At 39.9% G+C, this 23,245-nt stretch overlaps 1 protein-coding gene across 1 annotated transcript in view; it reads left to right on the top strand.

Moving 5' to 3' along the window:
- Positions 1-540: 540 nt before the first annotated feature.
- LOC109439117 (cytochrome P450 2J2) overlaps positions 541-23,245 on the top strand; it is a 33,684-nt gene continuing 10,979 nt past the window's right edge. Inside the window, exons 1-6 of the mRNA XM_074334800.1 lie at positions 541-849; positions 8,667-8,829; positions 12,170-12,319; positions 16,563-16,723; positions 19,068-19,244; positions 21,043-21,184. Coding sequence (XP_074190901.1) covers positions 652-849; positions 8,667-8,829; positions 12,170-12,319; positions 16,563-16,723; positions 19,068-19,244; positions 21,043-21,184 — 991 coding nt within the window. The 5' untranslated portion in view covers positions 541-651. The remainder of the gene's footprint in view (positions 850-8,666; positions 8,830-12,169; positions 12,320-16,562; positions 16,724-19,067; positions 19,245-21,042; positions 21,185-23,245) is intronic.

Genomic DNA, 23,245 nt, shown 5'->3' with positions numbered 1-23,245 from the left:
GATTTTTAATCTCCAACAAAACAGTTGGAAATACAGGACCTCTTTTAGATGGTTTGCAGACCGGTGGATTCATTCGTTTACCACCTATTTGGAACTTCACCTCTGTTTCCTCAGCTGCGAGATGGGACTAAGAAGAGTATCTTCCTAATTTTGTCAGAATGAAGCAATTTATGTAAAGAGGTGACTGAGCTGCCTGGCATATAATGAGTGCCCAAGAAATGACAGGTGACTGGGTTCAGATCTTTGATCCCTGGCTGAGAAGGAGATTGAAAACTCGGAGCTCAAATGTCTGTGGAGCTTTCTGAGATGCATTGAAACCATAAACCCAAGAGCCCCAATGGTCTCAGAGAAAGACTTTCCAAAACTTGGGGGTTCTCCTAGGAATCTAGCGCCTGGCATCGGTCTGGCACAAAGGCAGGCTGAAGGGAAGTTCCCAAGGCGCGGTAGGGGGAGGGCCGGGCGAAGTTCAAGGACAGGAAACCGCCTGGCGAGTAGCAGCACAGAGAGGGCGTGACAGAGGCGGGGGGAGGGGCGGCGCGGGGTGACACTGGGAGTTCCGGACTTGCTGCAAGGACGGTAGCAGAGGGGCCAGGATTGTCACCACTTCAGACAGCAGTGGAGTTAGTGGACATCGGAGCCGTACTCGCAGCGATGGGCTGCCTAGTGGCTGCCTTCTGGTCCCTCCTCAATCCCCGCACTCTCCTGCTGGGAGCTGTCGTCTTTCTGTTCCTTGCCAATTACTTCAAAAGGCGGCGTCCCAACAACTACCCCCCTGGACCCCCGCTTCTACCTATCGTTGGAAACTTCTTCCATATGGGCTTTAAGGAGCCACACCTGTCGATTCAACAGGTAGGAGCAGGGAGTGGTGCTGAGCTGAGCCCTAACCCTGACCTGCGGTACAAGGGCCATCCTGGGGACTGAGGGCAGGAGGATGGTGGCTCTCCCACTAATGCCATTACCCTGGTGAATCCCGCTTTGAGCCTTGTTCTCACCGTCAGCTGGCATGATTTCTGAAACCCTCCCTTTCTAGGCGTGAAATATTGTTAACTGTTGACGGTTTAAGTGTGCTAAGCATGTCACATTCTAATGCATTTAATTGTGTCATGTTAAATATTATCGGAGCATCCTATGGTGATATGATCTCCTTGTTTTCTGTAATATTATTATCTTTCCCAAATGCTGTACTTTCCCTCTGTAAGGTTCCATTTCCCATGTGTAAATTGATAATACTACTAAATCGTCACCACTTTGAACTGAATTGCTGCCATCACCACAACTGAGCCCCTCACATTCAGCCTTCTCTCCCTGCAATCCATTCTCTCTAAAGTAATCCTTTAAAAATGGCATTCCTCAGCTTTCATTTTCTTAGAGCTCCTGGCTGCTAAGACCCCTTAACAGAGTTCAGACTCCTTAGGGAGCCACGTGGAACCCTTATGACCCAGCCTCTTTCCACTTCTTTATAATCACCTCCCATCAGGGCTCCCTAACTGTGGCCACTCTGAATCCCTTAAAAATTTTCTCCAACATCCAACACTTGCTCAAAAATCCTCAACTGGTTTCCTGCCTCTCTGCACAGGTACCTTGCTGAGACACAACACTGTGAAAGGTGGTTGTGAAGATTAAATAGAACAGTGAATGGTCGTTATAACATGGCTTATAGTAGGTGCACAAAAAATATTAGTTCCTCTTTCCCTAGAAATGACAGGAGCACTTTAAACACAAGCTCAAGTGCTGGTGGAGAAGGTTTTATCACTTTCTGGGAGAAACACCCAATTGGTAACACTAAGTTACAGGATTAGTCACAGAATTTTAAAGCTAGGCTCCTAAACCTGTACCCTTGTTAAGAAATGTGTCATTTAGTTCCAATATTAGGACATTTTTCTGTTTTCTTTCTGGTAGTGATTTCCAGTTTGATTCCATTATGGTGAGAGGACATACTCAATATAAATCCAATTTTTAAAAATGTGTTATGTTTGGTTTTATGATCCAGGATACAGTCCCATGCATGCTTGAAAAAAATGTGCATTAACTATATGCAGATTTTTGACTGAGCAGGAGGTCTGGGCCTCTAACCTTGGATGTCTGTATTCTGCTGTTGTTGGGCAGTGTTCCTATAAGTTAATTAGATCTTATTGGATGATGGCGTTGTTTAATTGTCCTATATGTTTGCTGACTTCTTATGTACTGATTGTATCAGTTACTAAGAGATTCATGTTGAAGTCTCCAATTATAATTACAGGTTTGTCTATTTTTCTACTCAATACTGGTAGTTTTTCCTTTATGTACTTGGCAGCTCTTTTATTTGGTGCATATGCATTAAAATTGTTAGGCCATCTTGGTGAATTGACTCTAATTATTACATAATATCTCTCTTTATCCCTGGTGATGTTCTTTGCCTGAACTTTACTCTCTCTGATATAACATTGTCATATAAGCTCTCCTTTCATCACTATTTGCATGATCTATGCTTCTCCATTGTATTATTTTAACCTACTTATATTTAAAATCAGTTTCTTGTAGCATGTAGATGGATCATTTTTTTCATTCTGTCAATCTTTCATTTTGTTCTGTTTCAGTGTTTTTTAAGATTTTTATTAAAAATATAGCTAACATACAGTATTATATTAGTTTCAGGTGTATACCACAGTTATTTAACATTTATAAATATTAACTCACTGAAGAAGTGATGACCATATAAGTGAAGCAACCATCTGACACCATACTATGCTATCACAATAGTATTGACTATATCCCCTATGCTGTATATTATATCCCTAGGACTTACTTGTTTTATACATGGAAATATTGACCTTTTATTCCCCTTCACCTTTTCCCCCTTTTGTAATTTTTCAATTACAATTGACATTCAATATTATTTTATATTAATTTCAGGTGTACAGCATAGTCATTAGACATTTATATAATTTAAGAAGTGATCCCCCTGAATAGTCAAATACCCATCTGGAACTATACATATTAACATATTATTACCATATTATTGACTATATTTCCTATGATTTACTTTACATTGCCGTGACTATTTTGTAACTAATAATTTGCACTTCTTAATGTCTTAAACTTTTTCACCCTGCCCTCCAACACCTCCCATCTATCGCCGGACATATCTATATGTACCTGAAACCTTACATAGTTATTACAATATTATCGACTATGTTCCTTATCCTATACCCTACATCCCCATAACTACTTTTTAACAACCAATTTGTACTTCTTAATCCAGTCCCCTGTTTTTTATCCACTCCCCAAACTCTCTACCATCTGGCAACCATCAAAACATTTTCTGTATCTATGAGTCTGTTTCTGTTTCATTGGTTCATTTTGTTCTTTAGCTTCCATATGTAAGCGAAATCACATTGCATCTGTCTTTCTCTGTCTGACACTCCACTCAGCACAATTCCCTCCAGGTCCATCCATACCGCCGCAGATGGCAAGAACCCATTCCCTTCCATGGCCAAGCAATATCCCTTTGTATATATGCCCCACCTCTTCTTTATCCATTCTTCTATTGATGGACACCCAGGCTACCTCCACATCTTGGTCATTGTAAACAATGCTGCAATGAATATATGGATGCACACGTCCCCTTGAAGTAGTATTTTGGGTTTCTATGGATAATTACACAGAAGTGGAATTACTGGGTCCTTCTTTGTGTCTTGTTATAACCTTTGTTTTAAAATCTATTTTGTCTCGTATAAGTTTTGCTACCCCAGCCTTTTGGGATTTTTGGTTGTTTCCATTTTCATGAAATATGTTTTTCCATCCCTTTACTTTCCATCTATGTATGTATCTTTCAGGCAGCATATGTAAGAGTTTCATTTTCTTATCCATTCATCGTCCTATAACTTTTGATAGGAGTGTTTAATCCATTTACATTGAAAGTAAGTGTTGATAGATATGTACCTGTTGCCATTTTATTATTCATAATTTTATTTTATTTTTTTCCTTCTTAAAGAAGTCCCTCTAATATTTCTTGTAATACTGGTTTGGTGGTGAGGATCTCCTATAGCTTTTTCTTGTCTGGGAACCTCTTTATCTGCCCTTCCTTTTTAAATGATAGCCTTGCTATGTAGGGTACCCTTGATTGTAGGCCTTTCATCATGTTGAATATTTTGTGCCAATCCCTTGTAGCCTACAAAACTTCTGTTGGGAAATCAGCTAACAATGTTACGGAGTTCCCTTGTAGGTAACTAACTGCTTTTCCCTTGCTGCTTTTAGAATTCTCTCTTTGTTTTAACCTTTGCCATTTCAATTATAATGTGTCTTGGTGTGGGCATCTTTGGGTTGATATTGTTTAGGACTCTCTGTGCCTCCTGGACTGTATGTCTGTTTCCTTTGCCAGGTGAGGAAAGTTTTCAGTCATTATTTCTTCAAATAGTTTCTCAATCCCTTGCTTTCTCTCTTCTCCTTCTGGTACCCCTATGATGTGAATGTAGTTATGCTTATTGTTGTTCCACAGGTCTCTTAAACTGTCCTCCTGTTTTTGGATTCTTTTTCCTTTTTACTGTTATAACTGGGTATTTTATGTTACCCTGCCTTCTAAGTCACTGATTCTATCCTCTGCTTCATCTAGTCTGCTGGTGATTCCTTATAGTGCCTTCTTCATTTCAGTTATCATGTTCTTCACTTCTGATTAGCTTTTTTTTTTAATGGTTTCTATGTTCTTTTCTATGCTTGCTGTCTCTTTGTTGAAGTTCTCACTAAGTTCCTTGAGGATCCTTATAATCATTCTTTTGAACTCTTTATCTGGTAGTTTTCTTGCTTCCATTTCGTTTCATTCTTTTTCTGGAGTTTTCTCCGGTTCTTACATTCGAGATGCATTTTTTTGATTCTTCATATTGGTTGCCTCTCTGTGTTTGTTTCTATGTGTTAGGTACATCAGCTATGTCTCCCAAATTGGCCACATGGCCTTATGTAGTAGGTAACCTTTGAGCACTGGTACATTTTCTGTGCTCACCTGCTCTGGGTGCTCCAGGAGTCTCCCTTGTGTGGGTTATGTGTGCCCTCCTGTTATAGTTGAGCCTTGATGGCTATTGACATGTCAGTAGATGGGATTGACACTCAGGCTTATCGGCTGTAGGATTTGGCCCTATCCACAGCATACAACCTGCTGTGTGTGGGGCTTATGTCACTGAGTGGAATTTGCCCCAGCACTGTGGTATTGTTGAGACTGTCTTGATATGTGTGCCATTTGAGGGGCTAATTGGGTGGTGCTCTGCTGTGGTCTGAAGCTAACTTCCAGTTATGTTGGTTCTGGAGCCTCTTGGAGGTGCTCCAGTGCAGGCCCAGGTCACCCACTGCCTGTGACCCAGTAGGAGCTACAAAGTGGTTGTTTGCTGCCTGTATCTGCCAATCACATTTAATTGGTGAATTTAGATCATTTATATTTAATGTAATTATTGATATGTTAATCTTACGACTGCCATTTTGTCATTTATTTTCTATTTTTTCCTCTCTTTTTTTCTGCCTGTTTCTTATTTCCTGTCTTCCTGTGGGTCACTTGAACATTTTTTTTTTTAAGAGTTCAATATTAATTTAGTGTTTTTGAGTATATCTCTGTTTTTTATTTCAAGTGGTTGCTCTAAAGATTGCATGATGCATACATAGCTTAATGAAGTCTGCTAGTTTCAACATTTTACTACTTCAAGTGGGTTATAGATACCTTATGATCATTTTGGTCCCTTTACCCTCTCCACTTTATAATATATGTCTTAAACATTAGATTTTCAAGAAACTTTATGACTCAAAAAAGGTTAAGAACCACTGTTATAAAGTTTTAGTCCTTATTTTCTTAGGTTTCTTTTATAGTTAAAAAGCATTTCTATTGGATAGAAATGCTTTTTAACTATAAAAGCTGTATATACACATTGAGGCATTTTATTATATAGTTATGTGAAATGGGGAGTCTCACCTCTTCTTGCATCCACACCTCCCCCAACACTCACTCTCACACACACACACACACACACACACACACACACACACACACACACACTGCTCACTCACTGCCAGTGAGAGTTCAGAGGAACAGACCTTCTGACTTAGGGCAGGTAGGAGTCAGAATCAGTACACACTTGCTTCCTTTTCCTTTTTCTTTCTTTGTCTCTTCGTTCTGTTGGCTCTGGAGTTAATGACTTAAATTAAGCACGAGCTCTCTCAATTTTATATTTCTTCATGATCATGTTTCAATCTCTTTTCTCACTAACCCTCCAACTTTAATTGTTCTTTATTCTAAATATTATTTTACTCCACCTTATTATTTACTTAATGCTACATTTGGACTTTTTATCTCTCATATTAAATATCCTGTGTCCTATTGCTTTTCTTTGCCTTTTACAGCTCTTATGTTAATGCTTTCTCTTTATTTTTCTACTTTCATTTTTGTTTTTAAGCCTGTTTTAGCCCCCTGAACCATCTTATTTTTAATTACTTTCATTCCCTTACTGTCTGTTTTTTTTAATGACTCATTCAACATTGTACATTGAAAAGTATGCCCTACCTTACAAAGACTTCTCTGATTTCTGAGGGTCATACACTTATTTCCACTTAAATCAATTGGCACAGTGCCTCGTACAGTACACTTAAAAATTGTAATATATAACTACAGTCAATACCAGGGTTTCAAGATATCATTTCACCTATCCATGTTTACAGAGCTGATAATACCATAAAGATTATCCAGTAGTATTGGTCTAGAAATATACAGTAACAGAGAGCAGGTAGAGATGGAACTCTGAAGAACTTCATTTCATAACAAGTACTGGAGTGCAGAGTGCCTTCCAAGTACAGGCTGAGATTCTAGGTAGTACTCATAATCAGGTAGGAGTCATTTGGCTTATCCTGAGGTTTTCAGCTGTTCTAAAACATCCTTAATGAGTATCGTAGAGTAATCAAGAAATCCTTTTATGTAGCCTGAACAGTTCATCCTGGCATTCAGCAAGATGAAATAAAAAACCTGCTTGATTTACATGGCCCCATTCCCTGCCATTTCTTAGAAGTAAACACATGTGCTTTAGAGGTTGACCAGCTCGAGATGGAATCTTGGCTCCACGCTTTCTAGCAAGACATGGCATACTGTGCTAGAGATGAACAAAGATTGGTGGAGGTCTCTAGGGCATAAAAACAATGGAAAAATTGAGTCAGGCTCGGTGTTTTAATGTGGGAGCAGGGAGGTAGAATGACATTGAATCCACTGTATTTGCTCTGATGGTGGTGGTGGGGTCCCGGACACTAAGGGTGACATGGGGGAGCATAAGTGCTTGGGATCAGGGAGGAGGGGCCACAGGCAACTGGAGAAAAAAAAGCCCTTCTATTTCATCCATTGCCAGCAACGTGACACAGCCTAGTAGACAAGAGGCAGGGGCACGGTCTTATGAGAGTCGTCTCTTGAATAGACAGGTCAGGAGAGACTTTGACTGGTGACTATTCACTGTTATTCAACCCATCTTGCACATACCTGCACCTTTGTGCATACTCATGACACACCCACACGCTTGTCCGTTCTCGTCACCACTCCCCCTGTCATTCTCACTTTCACTCTCTCACTCCCACTAAACTCACCCACTAGGTCCCGGCACCAACTCAGGTTCATGTTCTTGTTCTCCAATCTCACATAATGCCTGCCAAATTGCCACCACTCAATAGCTTTGTCACCTTGGCTACCTTACTTGGCTAGGACTCATTTTCGTTTTCTGAAAGACAAGGAAAATCATTACTACCTTGGGGTGGTTGTGAGATTGAGTATGATAAAATGTGAAAGGGGCTTAATGTGAAACCCAGGAATGTGGCCGTCTGTGACCACGAGTGCCTTCCTCCCACACATCCATGTGCGCCTGTCCTCTCTGTCACCATGAGCATGCATCCACATCCCTTTGCACACAGAGCCCGGTGATTCCTCAGAGACTCGAGTGGCTCTGCACCAGGTACTAGGGAGCAAAATGCCTTTCACATTGCTGCTGTCATTCTACCTCACAGAACCCTTTGAGGGAGGAATCATTTTTTCCTTTTATAGCTGTCAAGCTGAGGCTCAAAAGAGGGAAACGACTCTCTAAAGGCCCACAGCTAGTGAAGCATAGAGCTAAGATTCGAATGTGGCTCTGGAGCTAGAGTGCTTTTCTCCCGACCTGACCCCAGCTCTATAATGAATTTTCCATCTTCTAGTCCACATTGAGAAAAGGGACATTCTGTTTTGGTTAAACAGATATGATTTATTAAGAAGTCCATGGTTGCTACACCAGACTTACACTAAACAGATGTCAGCCCTCTTTGGTGAGTCACATGTGTTGAAATCCCTCCCTTCACTAGACTCTAAGATGCTTGAGTTTAGAGATCCATTTATTTCTTTATAGTTATAGCTTTATAACTTGTTTTCAGGACAATGGTAGATGTTTGCTCAATTCGTGTAGGTTGGCTACATGAATGGATGTTTTATAAGGTATGTCCATGTCCTGCAGTGAATTAAATCCAGGTCAGATTGATAGGAGGAGGAAAGGAAACAGGGAGGGACATTCCCATCAGTTCAAGGTGAGCACACACTGCATGCACACGCAGACTGCCCTCAATACAAGCTGCCCAGCTATACATACTCCCTTCTTTCCTGGACACACAGACATGTGCATATTCATCTGTAATTATTGAATGTTTTTCAGCATGTGAAGAAATATGGGAACATTTTAAGCATGGAAGTCGGTCGCTTCTCTACAGTTGTTATAACTGGATTACCCTTAATCAAAGAAGCCCTTGTCCACCAAGACCAAAAGTTTGTAAATCGTGCTGTAACTCTTGTCCGAGACCATATCTTTAAGAACAATGGTATGTTTTTCGACCAATGGAAGATGTATATGTTTAATATTCTTAAGGTCTGTTAAAGGTGCCTCTGTGACTATAATTCTCCACCACTCCCCAGAGAAAAGCCCATTATAAAATGCCTGCCATTAAAGGAAGTTGGATGCTCACATTTCCCTATTTAAGGTACCCTCTCACAGGATTCAACAGGGTGAGTATTAATGTCAGAGATTTGGGAAAAGCTGCATCTCCTGCATGAACTCACTTTAGATGCTATGATTGACAAGTAACCCATCATTCAATGATAGCAGAGAAAGAGGCAATGCATTCGCTTTTTCTGGTTTTCCATCGACCCCTTCCTCTAGAAATGGATGTGGATCTGCTTCCTTCTGCTGCTTATTAATTCCTTCTTGCTGCCTACAGTTCCTTATGCGTTTTCATTAAAGTGTGTTTGACAGAGTATCTCGAGCCTTCCTGTCTTTGTTAAACCAGTTTGGCATGAATTCTTTAAATTGTGATTAAGTAAATTTAAACATTTAAACATTTAAAAATATAAATTCAATTATGTTATCCTACGAAGGCACCATTTGTATCAGGTGCTTCCCAATTCCTCTTTGAAATATTTTATCCGTTAACTCTACATGTGTTCCCTCTAGTTATTATCTCCTGTGGTAAGCACAGTGCTAGGTATCAGTGATATAACAGTGAGTAGAACTGATAAACTCCATGTCCTTATGTAAGTCCAATTCTATTCAGACAAAAAGTCAGTGTCAATTAACTATAATAATTTAAGGCCTTAAAGGTGTTATGAGGGTATGTATACTTACTAGGGGTATCTGACGAACTGCTGAGATTATGGGAAAACTTACATAAATAAATGACAATGAATTTAATAAAGTGAAGAAACAGTCAGGCAGAGGGAATAGAATATAAAGAGTCCCTGAGTTATGAAGGACATTGAACTTGAGGAACTGAAAAAGTGGCCAATGAGGTAAACACAAAGCTTAAATGGAGATGAAGCTGCTTAGCTTGTCCAGAAATGCAAGTAAGTACTTGTTAAAGACATCTGTTTTTATCCTAATAACAGTGAAGCTCTTCAGTGGTTTTCAGTAAAGAACGGAATCATCATTTTACACTGCCCATTTTAAAAACATTTGGTCTGCAATGGAGATAACAGAATAATGGAAACAAGAGACTATTTTAGCCTTTTAGGTTTGAGAGGGCTGTAGATTGGATGAAGGAGATGGCAAGAAATGACAATATAGAAGGTTAAACCAGGACAGTGGCAGTGAAGATGCATGGATTGAAGAGATTCAGGATCTAAATCCAGTAAGACATGATGACCTAATCGGAAGGAGAATGGAGGGAGAATGAAGTGTTGAGTTGGACGCACAAATAGGTAAATGATAGAAAGAAGGAAGATTTGGAGGAATACAGGGTGTTTGGTTGTCTTCAGGCTGTGAGGTTTATGTAGAAAAGTATGAATTCAATCCTGGATATGCTGTTTGAAATGCCTTTCTGTTGGCAAAGTCAAGAAGACAGTTGTATACATGTGTCTGGAGCTCAGAGACAGAAATAGATGGTCAATATCAATAGATGTTATTTAAAATTTTAGGACTTGATGAAAGTTCCCAGGAGTATAGGGTGAGAAGGGAGACCTTATATTGAAGAGCTCCATCATTTCAGAATTTGATAGAAGATGAAATTGCAGAAGGTAGGGGAAGTTCTCTACTGTCAGAGAATTAGAAAGAAAACCTGCAGAGTATGGTTTCTTGAGCATTATTGGAAGAGAGTACTTCAAGAAAGGAGTCTCTCAAGCTGCTGAAAAACCAAGTAAGATGAGGTTGCAAAGTATCCTTGGATTTGACAGCAAAGAGGGTCATTTCATTGAGATGGTGGAGGCCAAAGCCAGAGTTGAAGAGTGGTCTGGGAGTGAAGAGCCAAAAAGGAGTGTGGCCTGACCTATGTTATAAAACAAATGGTCTGTTGAACACACTAAGATGTGTGTGTTTTTTCCCTTTGACTACATGAAATATTCATTCTTCCTTGCTTTTTTCAGTTATTGCTTCATCTGTTAAGGTCTAGGCTTAGAGGGGGCCTCTCCAATAAAGCCCACAAATGGCTTGTCTCTTACAAGTATGGATTTTGTCCTACCTATGAGTGCATTTTTAATACTGTGTTTCCCCAAAAATAAGACCTAGCCAGACAATCAGCTCTAATGTGTGTTTTAGAGCAAAAATTAATATAAGACCCAGTCTTATTTTATTATAAGACCAGGTCTTTAATATATAATGTAATATAATATAATATATAACATAAACAATATAATATAATACTGAGTCTTACATTAATTTTTGCTCCAAAAGACACATTAGAGCTGATTGTCCAGATAGGCCTTATTTTCTGGGAAACAGGGTATGTAACATAACATAGATACGTAAATACGAGATCTGACAATTAATTTCACAAACTTGTTGCAATGATATTAATAACCTTTTTTTTATATCAGAAGGATTATTCATTATGAATTTGTACCAATTGGACAAACAGTTAACTAAGCTTACTATTTGGAAGTGCTGCAAAGGCTGTGTTGAAAGGTTAGACGACCTGAACTTTTCGCCAACAATTCATGACTCTTACATAACAACACTGTGAGGGAGTTTTAGCCAATAAACAAATAACTCTCCCTACTCACCTGATTTGACCCCCAATGACTTCTTTCTTTACCCGAAGATAAAATAAATATTGAAAGGAAGACATTTTGAAGATATTCAGGACATCAAGGGTAATATGACAACAGCTTTGATGGCCATTCCAGAAAAAGAGTTCCAAAAGTGCTTTGAAAGGTGGACTAGATGCTGGCATCGGTGCATAGCTTCCCAAGGGGAGTACTTTGAAGGTGACCATAGTGATATTCAGTAATGAGGTATGTAGCACTTTTCCAAGATGAGTTCACGAACTTAATTGTCAGACCTCCTATACCTATGTGACTAGTAAACAAAGTATGGGATTCGGAGTCAGGCATAGATGAAATTAAATGTCTGTTCAGCTGTTTACTAACTGTGACCTTGCAAAGTTTACTTTATCCCTTGTGCTTCTGTTTTCTCATCAGCAAAATTGGAAAAGGGAGTAATAATTATATCTACCTCATAGAGTTTTTGTGAATACTAAATTACATATTGCATAAGAAGTACTAAAGTTTCTGACATTGTAATCAATACATGCCAGCAATTATCTCCATTGCTTTGGAGTGATTTCTCTGTATAGTTTTCAAATGCCTAATGCCCTTATCCTTCCCTCAATCCAACACACATCTGCATACCATTTGCTTGCTTTCTTTTTATAATATTGACTTTCTTATTCTCAGGATTGATTATGTCCAATGGCCAGGTATGGAAGGAGCAAAGAAGGTTCGCCCTGACAACACTAAGGAACTTTGGCTTAGGAAAGAGGAGCTTAGAGGAACGCATACAGGAGGAGACCCACCACCTCAACCAGACAATAGAAGAGGAGAATGGTGAGTGTTTCCTAGGACAGATGCAGAAGACTGGCTCATTCATTCACTGAACAGGTACTTAGGAAGCATGTAAGTGCCTATCCTGTGCTCAGCACTGTGTTAGGCACTGAGAATGTAACTATGAACTAATCATGACCCTGCCATCACGGAGCTCTAGAAGTAAGTACAACAAGATGGAGATTAAAGTTATAACAGATTTGATTTTCAGTCAAGATGACAAAGGTAAACACTGTGCTCACCCCCTCTCAGAACCACATCAACTACAACAAAACCACAAAACAACCATTACTGAGAATCACCTGAAGACTAGCTGAACCAAAGCCCTATAACTATGGACATACAGAAGAAGCCATATGAAGACTGGTAGGAGGGGCAGAGACAAAAACTAGGCTGGTCCCACACCCATGTGTAACCCATAAAAACTGGGAGGGATATCTTGGCTGTGGAGCTCCCTTTTGAGGAGTGAGCAGTCACAGCCTCTCCCCATTCCAGGGTTACAGTGCCAGGGAAAGAAGTCCCCATTACTTCTGGCTGTGAAAACCAGTGGAGACCAGGGTGAGTGAGACAAAGCGGGACGGGGAGGGGAAGAGGGCTGCACTTCCAGGCACTCCTTTTAAAGGGAGCGCACAAAGCCTTACTTACTCGCTGATGGACTCACTCACTCTGAGTTCCAGCATTAGGGCAGCAAATGGAAGATAAAAGGCACCAGGGACATATGGGGAGGAAGTGAATTGTCTAGCTGCAGGGTGAGGGCTGGAGGGGTGGCTTTCTCCCGGAGGGAGGAGCTTGGAGAAGCCATTGCTTCCTTGTCGAGTTCTTCCCCTTCCTGCATGCAGACAAGCACAGACATATGCTGGCACAGGCAGACACCATATCTGAGCCTCCATCAAACTGGCTATCACCTTTCTGCTGCCCCACCCTAGTGATTCCCTGGAACCACATTTCCACCCTAACCATTTCCAGTGGCTTTAACATATAAATGGCCTGCCTTGGCTCATGATGTAGACATTCCTTAAATCTCTCAAAGGTTCACAAAACCCACACAAGCAACATCTGGCTTCCACATGTCCCTTACTTTTGGCTGCACAGCCCTAAGCCCAGTACCAGTGGCAGCCAGCCTTCATTCACAGATTGGCCTCTCAAGGCACCGCCAAGCACAGCACAGATGGCAGCCATCTTGGGATTGCTTTGGGATTCATGTCAGTTGGGCTCAGGCAGGTGAGACTGCAACTGAACTTGGGTCTCCTCCCAAGAGGCAACAGGGCTGACAGTCCCGGTGGCCAGCTTCAGACTGGGCCAGATCATTACCCAGCCAACTCCAAGGATGACAAACACAAAGGGCATACTAGGCAGGAACCAGAGCTCTGCTAAACCGAACCCTGTTCTTTAGAGTTCTCCCCTGCACCACAGATCTTCCACTGTAGTCATAGCCAGTCCTTACAACCAATCTTCCTGAGGGTCAATCCCTCCTATTGATATGCAAACAGCAGTCAAGTCTGTACAACAGGAGGGCACACACAACCCACACAAGGGACACACCTAGAGCACCCGGGTCTGGTGACAAGGCAGATTGCACCACTGCATCCCTCAGGACACCAACTACATAAGGCCAATACTGGGAGGCACAGCAGCCCTACATAGATATAAACACAGGGAAACAGCAAAAATGGGGAAACAAAGAAACATTTCCCAAATGAAAGAACAGAACAAAGCTCTAGAAAATAAACTAACCAAAAAGGAGACAAGCTATTTACCAGATACACAGTTCCAAACACTGGTTAGAAGGATGCTCAGTAATCTCAGGGAGAACTTCAACAAAGAGATAGGAAACATAAAAATGGAGATAGAAAACATAAAAAGAACTGGTAAGAAATAAAGACTACAATAACTGAAGGCTACATCAGAGGGAATCAACAGTAGATTAGATGAAGGAGAGGATCAATCAGTGATTTAGAAGATAAGGTAGCAGAACACACTCAATCAGAACAGCAAAAAGAAAAAGAATCCAAAAAACTGAGGAGAGTTTAAGGGGCCTCCAGGACAACATCAAATATACCAACATTCACATCATAGGGGTACCAGAATGAGAAGAGAGAGAGCGAGGAATTGAAAACCCATTTGAAGAAATAATGACTGAAAACTTCTCTACCTCGAAGAAAGAAATAGATATACAAGCGCAGGAAGTGCAGAGAGTCCCAAAAAAGATGAACACAAAGAGGCCCACACAAAGATACGTCATTATTAGAATGTCAAAGTTTAAAGACAAAGAACGAATCTTAAAAGCAGCAAGAGAAAAGCAGTTAGTTACCTACAAGGGAGCTCCCATATGATTGTCAGCTGATTCCTCAACAGAAACTTTGCAGGCCAGAAGGGATTGGCAGGAAATAATCAAAGTGATGAAAAGGAAGGACCTACAACAAAGATCACCCAGGAAAGCTATCATTTAAAATCAAAGGACAAGGAGCTTCCCAGAGAAGAAAAAACTACAGGAGTTCTTCACCACCAAACCAGTATTACAAGGAATGTTAGAGGGACTTCTTTAAGCCAAAAACAAACAAACAAACAAACAAACATATGAAAAAGATGAATAATAAAATGGCAGTAATGACATATCTATCAAAAATTACTTTAAATGTAACTGGATTAAATATTCCACTCAAAAGGTAAGGTGGCTGTATAGATAAGAAAACAAGACCCTTATATATGCTGCCTACAAGAGACTCACTTAAGATCAAAAGACATACACAGACTGAAAGTAAAGGGATGGGAAAAAGATATTTTATGAAAATGGAAAGAAGCAAAAAAATCTGTGGTAGCAATACTTATACCAGACAAAATAGACTTTAAAACAAAGGCCATAACAAGTGACAAAGAAGGACCCAGTAATCCCACTTCTAGAAAATTATCCAAAGGAAACCCAAATGCTCTTCCATGGGACGTGTGCATCCATATGTTCATTGCAGCATTGTTTATAGTGGACAAGAAGAGGAGACAACTTGGGTGTCTGTCAATGGAAGAATGGATAAAGAATAGGTGGTACATCTGTACAGTGGAATATTGCTCGGCTATAAAAAGGGAATGGATTCTCACCATACGCTGCGGCATAGATGGACCTGGAAGGAATTGTGCTGTGTGGAGTATGTCAGACATCAAAAATAGATGTAATGTGATTTCTTTTATAAGTGGAATCTAAAGAACAAAATAAACAAACAAACAAAACAGAAACTCATAGATACAGAGTACAATTTGATGGTTGCCAGATGGGAGAGGGTTGGGGAATTAGTGAAAAAGAGGAAGGGATTAAGAAATAGAAATTGGTGTTACAAAGTAGTCATGAGTATGAGTATACAGCATAAGGAATACAGTCAATAATATTTTAATAACTATGTATAATGTCAGTTGGGTGTTAGATGAAAGGGGTTTGGAGGATGGTAAAAAATGTGAAGGCATTAATAAATATAAATTGGAAGTTACAGAATAGTCTTGGGGAGGTAAATTAAAGCATAGGGAATATAGTCAATAATATGGTAATAACATGTACAGTGCTAGGTGGGTACTAGACTAGTCAAGGTGATCACTTCTTAAGTTACATAAATGTCTAACCACTATGCTGTACACCTGAAATTAATATAAAATAATATTGAATGTCAACTGTAACTGAAAAATTACAAAAGGGGGGAAAGTTGAAGCAGAATAAGAGGTTCCAATTTCCAGGTAAAAAAGAAATAACTCATGAGGATGTAATATTCAACATGGGAAATACAGTCAATAATATTGTGATGGGGAGGTACAGTGTCAGATAGTTGCTGGACTTATGGTGGTCACTTCTCTTTAGGTATATAAATGTTTAATAACTACTATGTGTACCTGAAACTAATATAATATTGTATGTTATATATATATATATATATATATATATATATATATATATATATATATATATTTAATCCTTTAAAAAATAAAGACATTATTGATTTTAAATCCTGGTCATCAGTTTGGCTTCCAAGGCCTGAGGACATGCTATATGTCAGACCCTGTGTAAGGTGCTGTGGCCAGAGCCTCACATGAGTTTCTGTACTCAGTATGTCATATGTCATGCATTAGGTTGGTGCAAAAGTAATTGTGGCTTAAAAGGTTAAAAATAATTGCAAAAACCATGATTACTTTTGCACCAACCTAATAGAATCTAGTAGAAAACAGAAACAAACCAATCTGAAGGATCCATCTTTTGTTCTACCTGCAGGACAGCCTTTTAACCCTCATTTCAAGATCAACAGTGCAGTTTCCAACATTATTTGCTCCATCACCTTTGGGGAGCGCTTCGAGTACCAGGATGATCAGTTCCAAGAAATGCTGAGGTTGCTGGATGAAGTCTTATGTCTGGAGATGTCAATTTGCTGCCATGTAAGCGGTTCTCTTTTTAAATCTTTGTTAAGGACTTTGGGGCTAATGTCAGACACAGATGGGTTTATTTAAGCTAAAATATAAATTTTTAAACCTGACTTCAACATAAACTTATCTAAAATCAGTCTGTGATGATATTGTTAAATATTTGTGACAATGACATGCACTTAGGAACCGATGTTTTATTTTAAAAGAGTAATAGTGTCATTGCCTTTGAGTCTCTCCTCTCCACGTCCCTCCCGAAACCAGCCATCTCCCTCCTCCCTCAGAAGTACTTGCGTGTGCCTGGCTTCGCCCTTGGCAGGTTGTTTTGAGATTCAACTGTGTTACTGTCTCTTTTGGAAAATTCTGATTGCATTCCATTTTATGACTGTGTCACTCTTTGTTACTCTGTTCTCTGCTGATGGACACCTGGGTGCTTTCCAGGTTTTAGATGTTAGGAATAAAGCTGCCACAAACATTGTAGTACAACTGTTCCTGTGGATACATCCACTCATTTCTCCTACATATAGGTATATTCCAGGACATTAAAGATGCCTAAAGATTCTCAAAGTTACAGTATTTACATGCCCATCAACAGGATATAATCAACCTCCTAATCTGGTAGGATAAAGACATTTAGCCTTCAAATCTCATCCCTCACTTGGTGGGCCCTGCACTCCATTTTTGTCCTTCAAGGACTGTGAGTCTGTCAAAAACTGTTCAGCTACTTAGTCTGTCAGCCAATTTTCTGGATTTGGAAGATTCTTCTAGGGAAAAACCAGCCTCAAATGTTGAGGGACCTCTCTGGTGTCCAGAAGTGGATTTATTATTATTTATTCCCAGCTAGCATCATTGCCTGGAGGTTATGGAGCCATCATACCAAATGGATAAAGAAGTCAGCATGACTCCTGGCACATGAAAAGGGCATAATGAATATGAGCTATTATTATTACTGTAGAAGTTATTTATGAATTCCTTGTTCTCACTTCTAGTCATGGGGTCCCCAATTCAGTGATTCTGTTTTCCTCCTTTCTATTAAGACAGAACACGGGGAGTCCTGAGAGTTCAGTGGGTCCCCAGCTGACATTCCCCAGGGAAAAGAAATTCCTGGAAGAGTAAGAAGGGGCAGTATCTGGTAGAAAACAGCCAGATACTGTTAGAGAAAATATATTCCAAAACTACTGTATTTCACAAAAAATGTTTTATCCACATGGAGACTACACCTCAGTGAGGGCAGACAAACACACACACACACACACACACACACACACACTTAACAAATATATATGATAATTATTTACATATGTACATATATTATGTATTTTACATATGTTACACATGTATAACATATACTATATCACTCACGTGCACACAATAATTGCCATGAAGGAAATAAAACAGAATAAAGGAATGGGAATTGGTGACAGTGTTTCTGCCTCTTATAGGATCATCAGGTATGACCATTCCAAGTAGACGTTTCAGCAGCACTTTAATGAAGTGAGGGGCTGGGATTATACAGATTTCAGAGGAAGAACATTCCAGGTGGAAGGAATAGCAAATGCAAAGGCCTAAACAGGACTATCCTTCATGTCATCGCAGAGGCCAATGGGGCAGGACTGGAGAAAGTAAGATGGCAGGAAGTGACAGCAAAGGATGAGACAGGTGTTTGCAGGGGCCAGCTCAGGTAGAGCTTATATGCTCAGAGAATGATGTAGAAGTTTAAGTGTGTCATGGAAAGTCATTGAAGAACTAAGAGCCAGAAAGTGAAATGATCTGATTAAACTGTTAAATGATCATTCTGGAAGTTCTATGGAATGGAATTAGAAAAACTGTTGGAGGGGGTGGCCAGATGGCTCAGTTTGTTAGAGCATGAGCTCTCAATAATAAGGTTGCCGGTTCAATTCCCCCGCACGGGATGGTGGGCTGCGCCCCCTACAACTAAAGATTGAAAACGGCCACTGGACTTGGAGCTGAGCTGCGCCCTCCACAACTAGATTGAAGGACAATGACCTGGAGCTGATGGGCCCCACAGGAAAAACACACTGTACTCCAATATTCCCCAATTAAAAAACAAGAAAAGTTAAAAACAAACAAAACCTGTTGGAGGCTGTTATAGCATCCAAGTAAGAAATGGTGGTTTGTACTACGATGACAAACCAGTTGGGGTGGTGTCAGGTGGTCTGAAACTGGATATATTTTGGACGGAGGGCTGAAATGCTTTGCTGGAGGGATGAGACTGATGAGAAGAGTGAAGATCTAAGTGTAAACAAAGAAAAGCAAGAACGAGAACACTGGGGTTGTCTGAAAAAGTGGAAAACTGACAACATGTTGTTTCCATGATTGTTTTGTTTTTTTCAATTAGCTCAATAATGTCTTTCCACGGATAATGAAATTCATCCCTGGACCACACAAAACAGTCTTAGTCAAATGGGAGAAACTAAAATTGTTTATTGCCCGTGTGATTGAAAACCACAGGAGAGACTGGGATTCTGAAAAACCAAGGGATTTTATTGATGCATACCTCAATGAAATGGAAAAGGTAAGGAAAACAAAGTTGTTTATTGTGTTTTGTTCTTAAAGAACAAATGGGGGGGAGGGGGAAGTATATATACTAGTTTCCTATTGATGCTGTAATAAATTAACTTAGTGATTCACAACAACACAAATTTATTGTCTTATAGCTCCAAAGGTCAAAAGTCTGAAACCAATTGGATGGGGCTAAAGTCAAAGGGTTGGCAGGGCTGGCTCCTTGGAAAGCTCTAGAGGAGAATCTGTTTCCTTGACTTTTCCAGCTTCTAGACCCTGCCTATATTGCTTGGCTCATGGCTCCTTCCTACATCGTCAAAGCTATCAATGCAGCATCTTCTCTGCTACCATCCTGACATCTTCCCTTACTGCCCTCTTGCCTCCTGTGATTCTCTTGGGCCCACTGGGTTATCCAGGATAATCTAACCATATCAAGGTCTTTACCTTAATCATATCTATAAAGTCCCTTTTCCTTATGAGATAACACTCACAGGTTCCAGTAATTAGACATGGACATCTTTGTGGGTCATTATCAGCCTACCCCAGGGGAATAGATACAGAGGCAGTGTTTCATAGAGAGTAAGAGGACCATTAAGTCAGGATGGATGCGGTAATTAGAAATACAGACAGGGGTTCGGTGGCATTTGGCTTGAGGCCTTGGGAATGCCCAAACACTGCCTTTTCATCTTCTATTCTCTACCCTACACGCATAGCTGAAGGAGCTATATGAAAAAAGGAAAGATAAGAACTGAGCCTCAGAGCACCATTCCATTATTAGTTGGACCTGTGCCCAGTGACCTACCCCTTCCCTCAGTCCCCAGTGCAGAACCCAAGTAAAGCTGAGTCGGATGCGAGAGCTAATCCTCAGTGCCTAAGTGGGACCCCACATCATCCACTTCCCAACAGTATTGGAAAGAAACGAGAAAAAGCCAAATTGGATGTGTAGCTTTGAACGCACCAACCCCTCTGATTAATACGCATCATTGCATTAATGTCATAGTTTTTGACTCATCACACTATCTGTTCCTACTGTGGAAGTTGGCAGAATGGTGGATTTCTTTCCCATCTCCTGCCTTATTTCAGCTTATTGGCACAATATTAACAGAAGCATTGACTTCTCCTCAGAGGAGGAGACTTCACTTGCTATGTGGTGTGCAGGTATGGGACCACACATGGAGGGAATGCTGAGAAATTGAAGCTTTCAGAGGAAGTGGTGAACATGATGAAATGCCATGAGGATTAGTTAATAGAATTAGAAAGATTCCACCGAGAAGGAAAAGACTAACTGAGAGATGTATAAATTACTGTACATAAGAGGATTTCAGTTTATTCCTTCTAGTATCAGTGTAAATATTTGAAGAGTATTTGCTATGTGCCTTTTGCATCTCACATGATTCCTAATGTCATCTTCATGGCTGTGTTTTGTTATTACTATTTATAACACAGCAAACTGATGCACAGAGAGGTTAAGTGACTTGCCCTGGGTCATAGAGAGAGTGAGTTGTGTGGCTAATATTGGAACCCAAGTCTGTCTCTCCACTCATAGCCTCTCTTTCCACTTACAGATAGCTTCTCCCAAATTATACACATAAATAATAGTTGTCTTGATTTTTACCCACCCAAACTAATGACAGCTTCCAGCAGTTGGGCAGGATGATGCTAATAATGATATTGCTGTAATAAGACCCTGCCCCATGAGGAGACCGAGGGAAAGCCATTTCTCCTGGGGATCTTCCCTTCCACATGAAGCCTCTGCGTGTTGTGGCAACTGAGAACCCTCTGACTAAACTAATAAACGTGGTGCTTTCTAGCATGCAGACAATCCTACTTCAAGCTTCAATGACGAAAACCTCATCGTCAGTACCCTGGACCTGTTCTTTGCTGGAACGGAGACAACTTCGACAACACTGCGCTGGGGTCTGCTTTACATGGCTCTCTACCCAGAAATCCAAGGTGAGCATGTCAGGGAGTAAGTAGGCCTGGGCCAGGACACAATAGTGCCTCCTGGAATACGCTGCCCCAAAGTTGGGGGCAAAAGATAGCATGGTAGAATGGGAAGATAGGTAGGAGGCAATATGGACTCAGAATGGCAGGCTCTTCAATTTCTCTATCAGGATTGTGATGGATCCATGTAATACAAATATAACAGAGACCCTGCCATCAGGAAACTCAGTCTAGTGGGGAACTGGTGAAGGTAATTGACATTGTGGTGAGTTCCAGGAAAGAGTTATATTCTCAAATGAAATCTGGTTCTAGGGGAAGTTAGACGTCGATCGTACAAAACAAGAAAGGAAGGAAGGAAGGAAGGAAGGAAGGAAGGAAGGAAGGAAGGAAGGAAGGAAGGAAGGAAGGAAGGAAGGAAGGAAGGAAGGAAGGAAGGAAGGAAGGAAGGAAGGAAGGAAGGAAGGAAGGAAGGAAGGAAGGAAGGAAAGAAAGAAAGAAGGAAAGAAGGGAAATATGGTCCTAGCCTTCCCTTCTTTTAATTAATGTCGTCCATTGCCATGTGGATAAAGTTCAGACTCTTTGGTCTGTTATAACACAGGATGTGCCTCTCTGCCTTAGCAGCCTCAAGTCCGCCTCCCTACATGGTTGCTTCACTAAATTACACGTCATTTTCTTTGCACAGTCTTTATTTATGCCTCTGTATCATCACACCTGTTCTTCCATCTACAAGAATGTATTTCCCTAATTTCTCTACATCATAAATGACTAGCTAGCTCTGTTTGGAGAATCTACTAAATACTCCCCCTCATAACTTGTTTCCCCACTTGTGTAAGAAATTACAAGCATTTTTTTCCTCTAAAGATGACCTAATGCACCTCCATTATTGTCCTTATCTCACATTATTTATATGTCTTCTCCTCAGATTGCATGTCTTCCCCACTCAATGACTGTGACTGTTATAATTATTTTTCTCTCTCCAGGTCACAGAACAGTTTGAGTATAGGAGAGATCAGATCTGTTACAATACAGTTTTTTAAACTGTGTGTAACAATTTATTAAAAGGATATAAAATCAACTTACTGGATCTTTTTTCCTAAAAATAAAATAAAATAGAAAAGATCAGAAACCTTCCCATGTAGTAAGGATAAGTTTCTTCATGAAAAAAAAAAAAAAATATATATATATATATATATATATATGTATATATATATATATTCTAAGAATGTATATACATATATATTCGAAATATATATATATATATATATATACACATATATTCTGTGTCATGATGTAAAATGCCTTTGTAACTGTGAATTACATTTTTAAAACAGTTTAAAAGCTGCCTAGTTAGGATATAGACTTGATTCTACAACAGAATCTCTAAAATAATAATGGCTTAAGGTGATAAAAGTTTACACCCATGGTCATAGCAATATTATTCACAAGAGCCAAGAGGTGGAAGTAATCCAAGTGGCCACTGATGGATGAGCAGATAAACAAAATGTGGGGTATATTGGAATGTCATTCAGCCTTAAAAAGGAAGGAAATTCTGATACATGCTACAATTAATGAACCTTTCAGACATTATGTTAAGTTAAATAATCCAGTCACAAAGACATGAACACTGTATGATTCCACTTATATGCATAGTACCAAGAGCACTCAAATTCATAGAAACAGATAGTGGAATGGTAGTTGCCAGAGGCTGGGGAAAATGGGGAGTCATTGTTACTGAATATAGCATTACTGTTTTGCATAATAAAAAAGTTCTGGAGATTGCTTACATAATAATGTGAATATACTTAACACTATTAAACGGTACACTTAAAAATGATTAAGATGATATATTTTATGTTATGCATATTCTACCACTATTTTAATTTTTAAATGGACTGTAAAAGTAATAAGAGAGAAATTTATTTCACTCTCAGATGAAAACTTTAAAGTGGACTCTGCAGAGCCATTTGGGTTCCAAGCTCTTTCCAATGTTTTTCTGTTGTGTCTAAAATGATGCCACTCTCAAGATGGCTCCACCCTACAACTGCTTTTCCACCAATAAGAAGGGAAGAA

This window comes from Rhinolophus sinicus, linkage group LG06 (assembly GCF_036562045.2).
Source record: "Rhinolophus sinicus isolate RSC01 linkage group LG06, ASM3656204v1, whole genome shotgun sequence".
NCBI classification, from domain to species: domain Eukaryota; kingdom Metazoa; phylum Chordata; class Mammalia; order Chiroptera; family Rhinolophidae; genus Rhinolophus; species Rhinolophus sinicus.
This window is presented reverse-complemented; position numbering and strand designations above follow the sequence as displayed.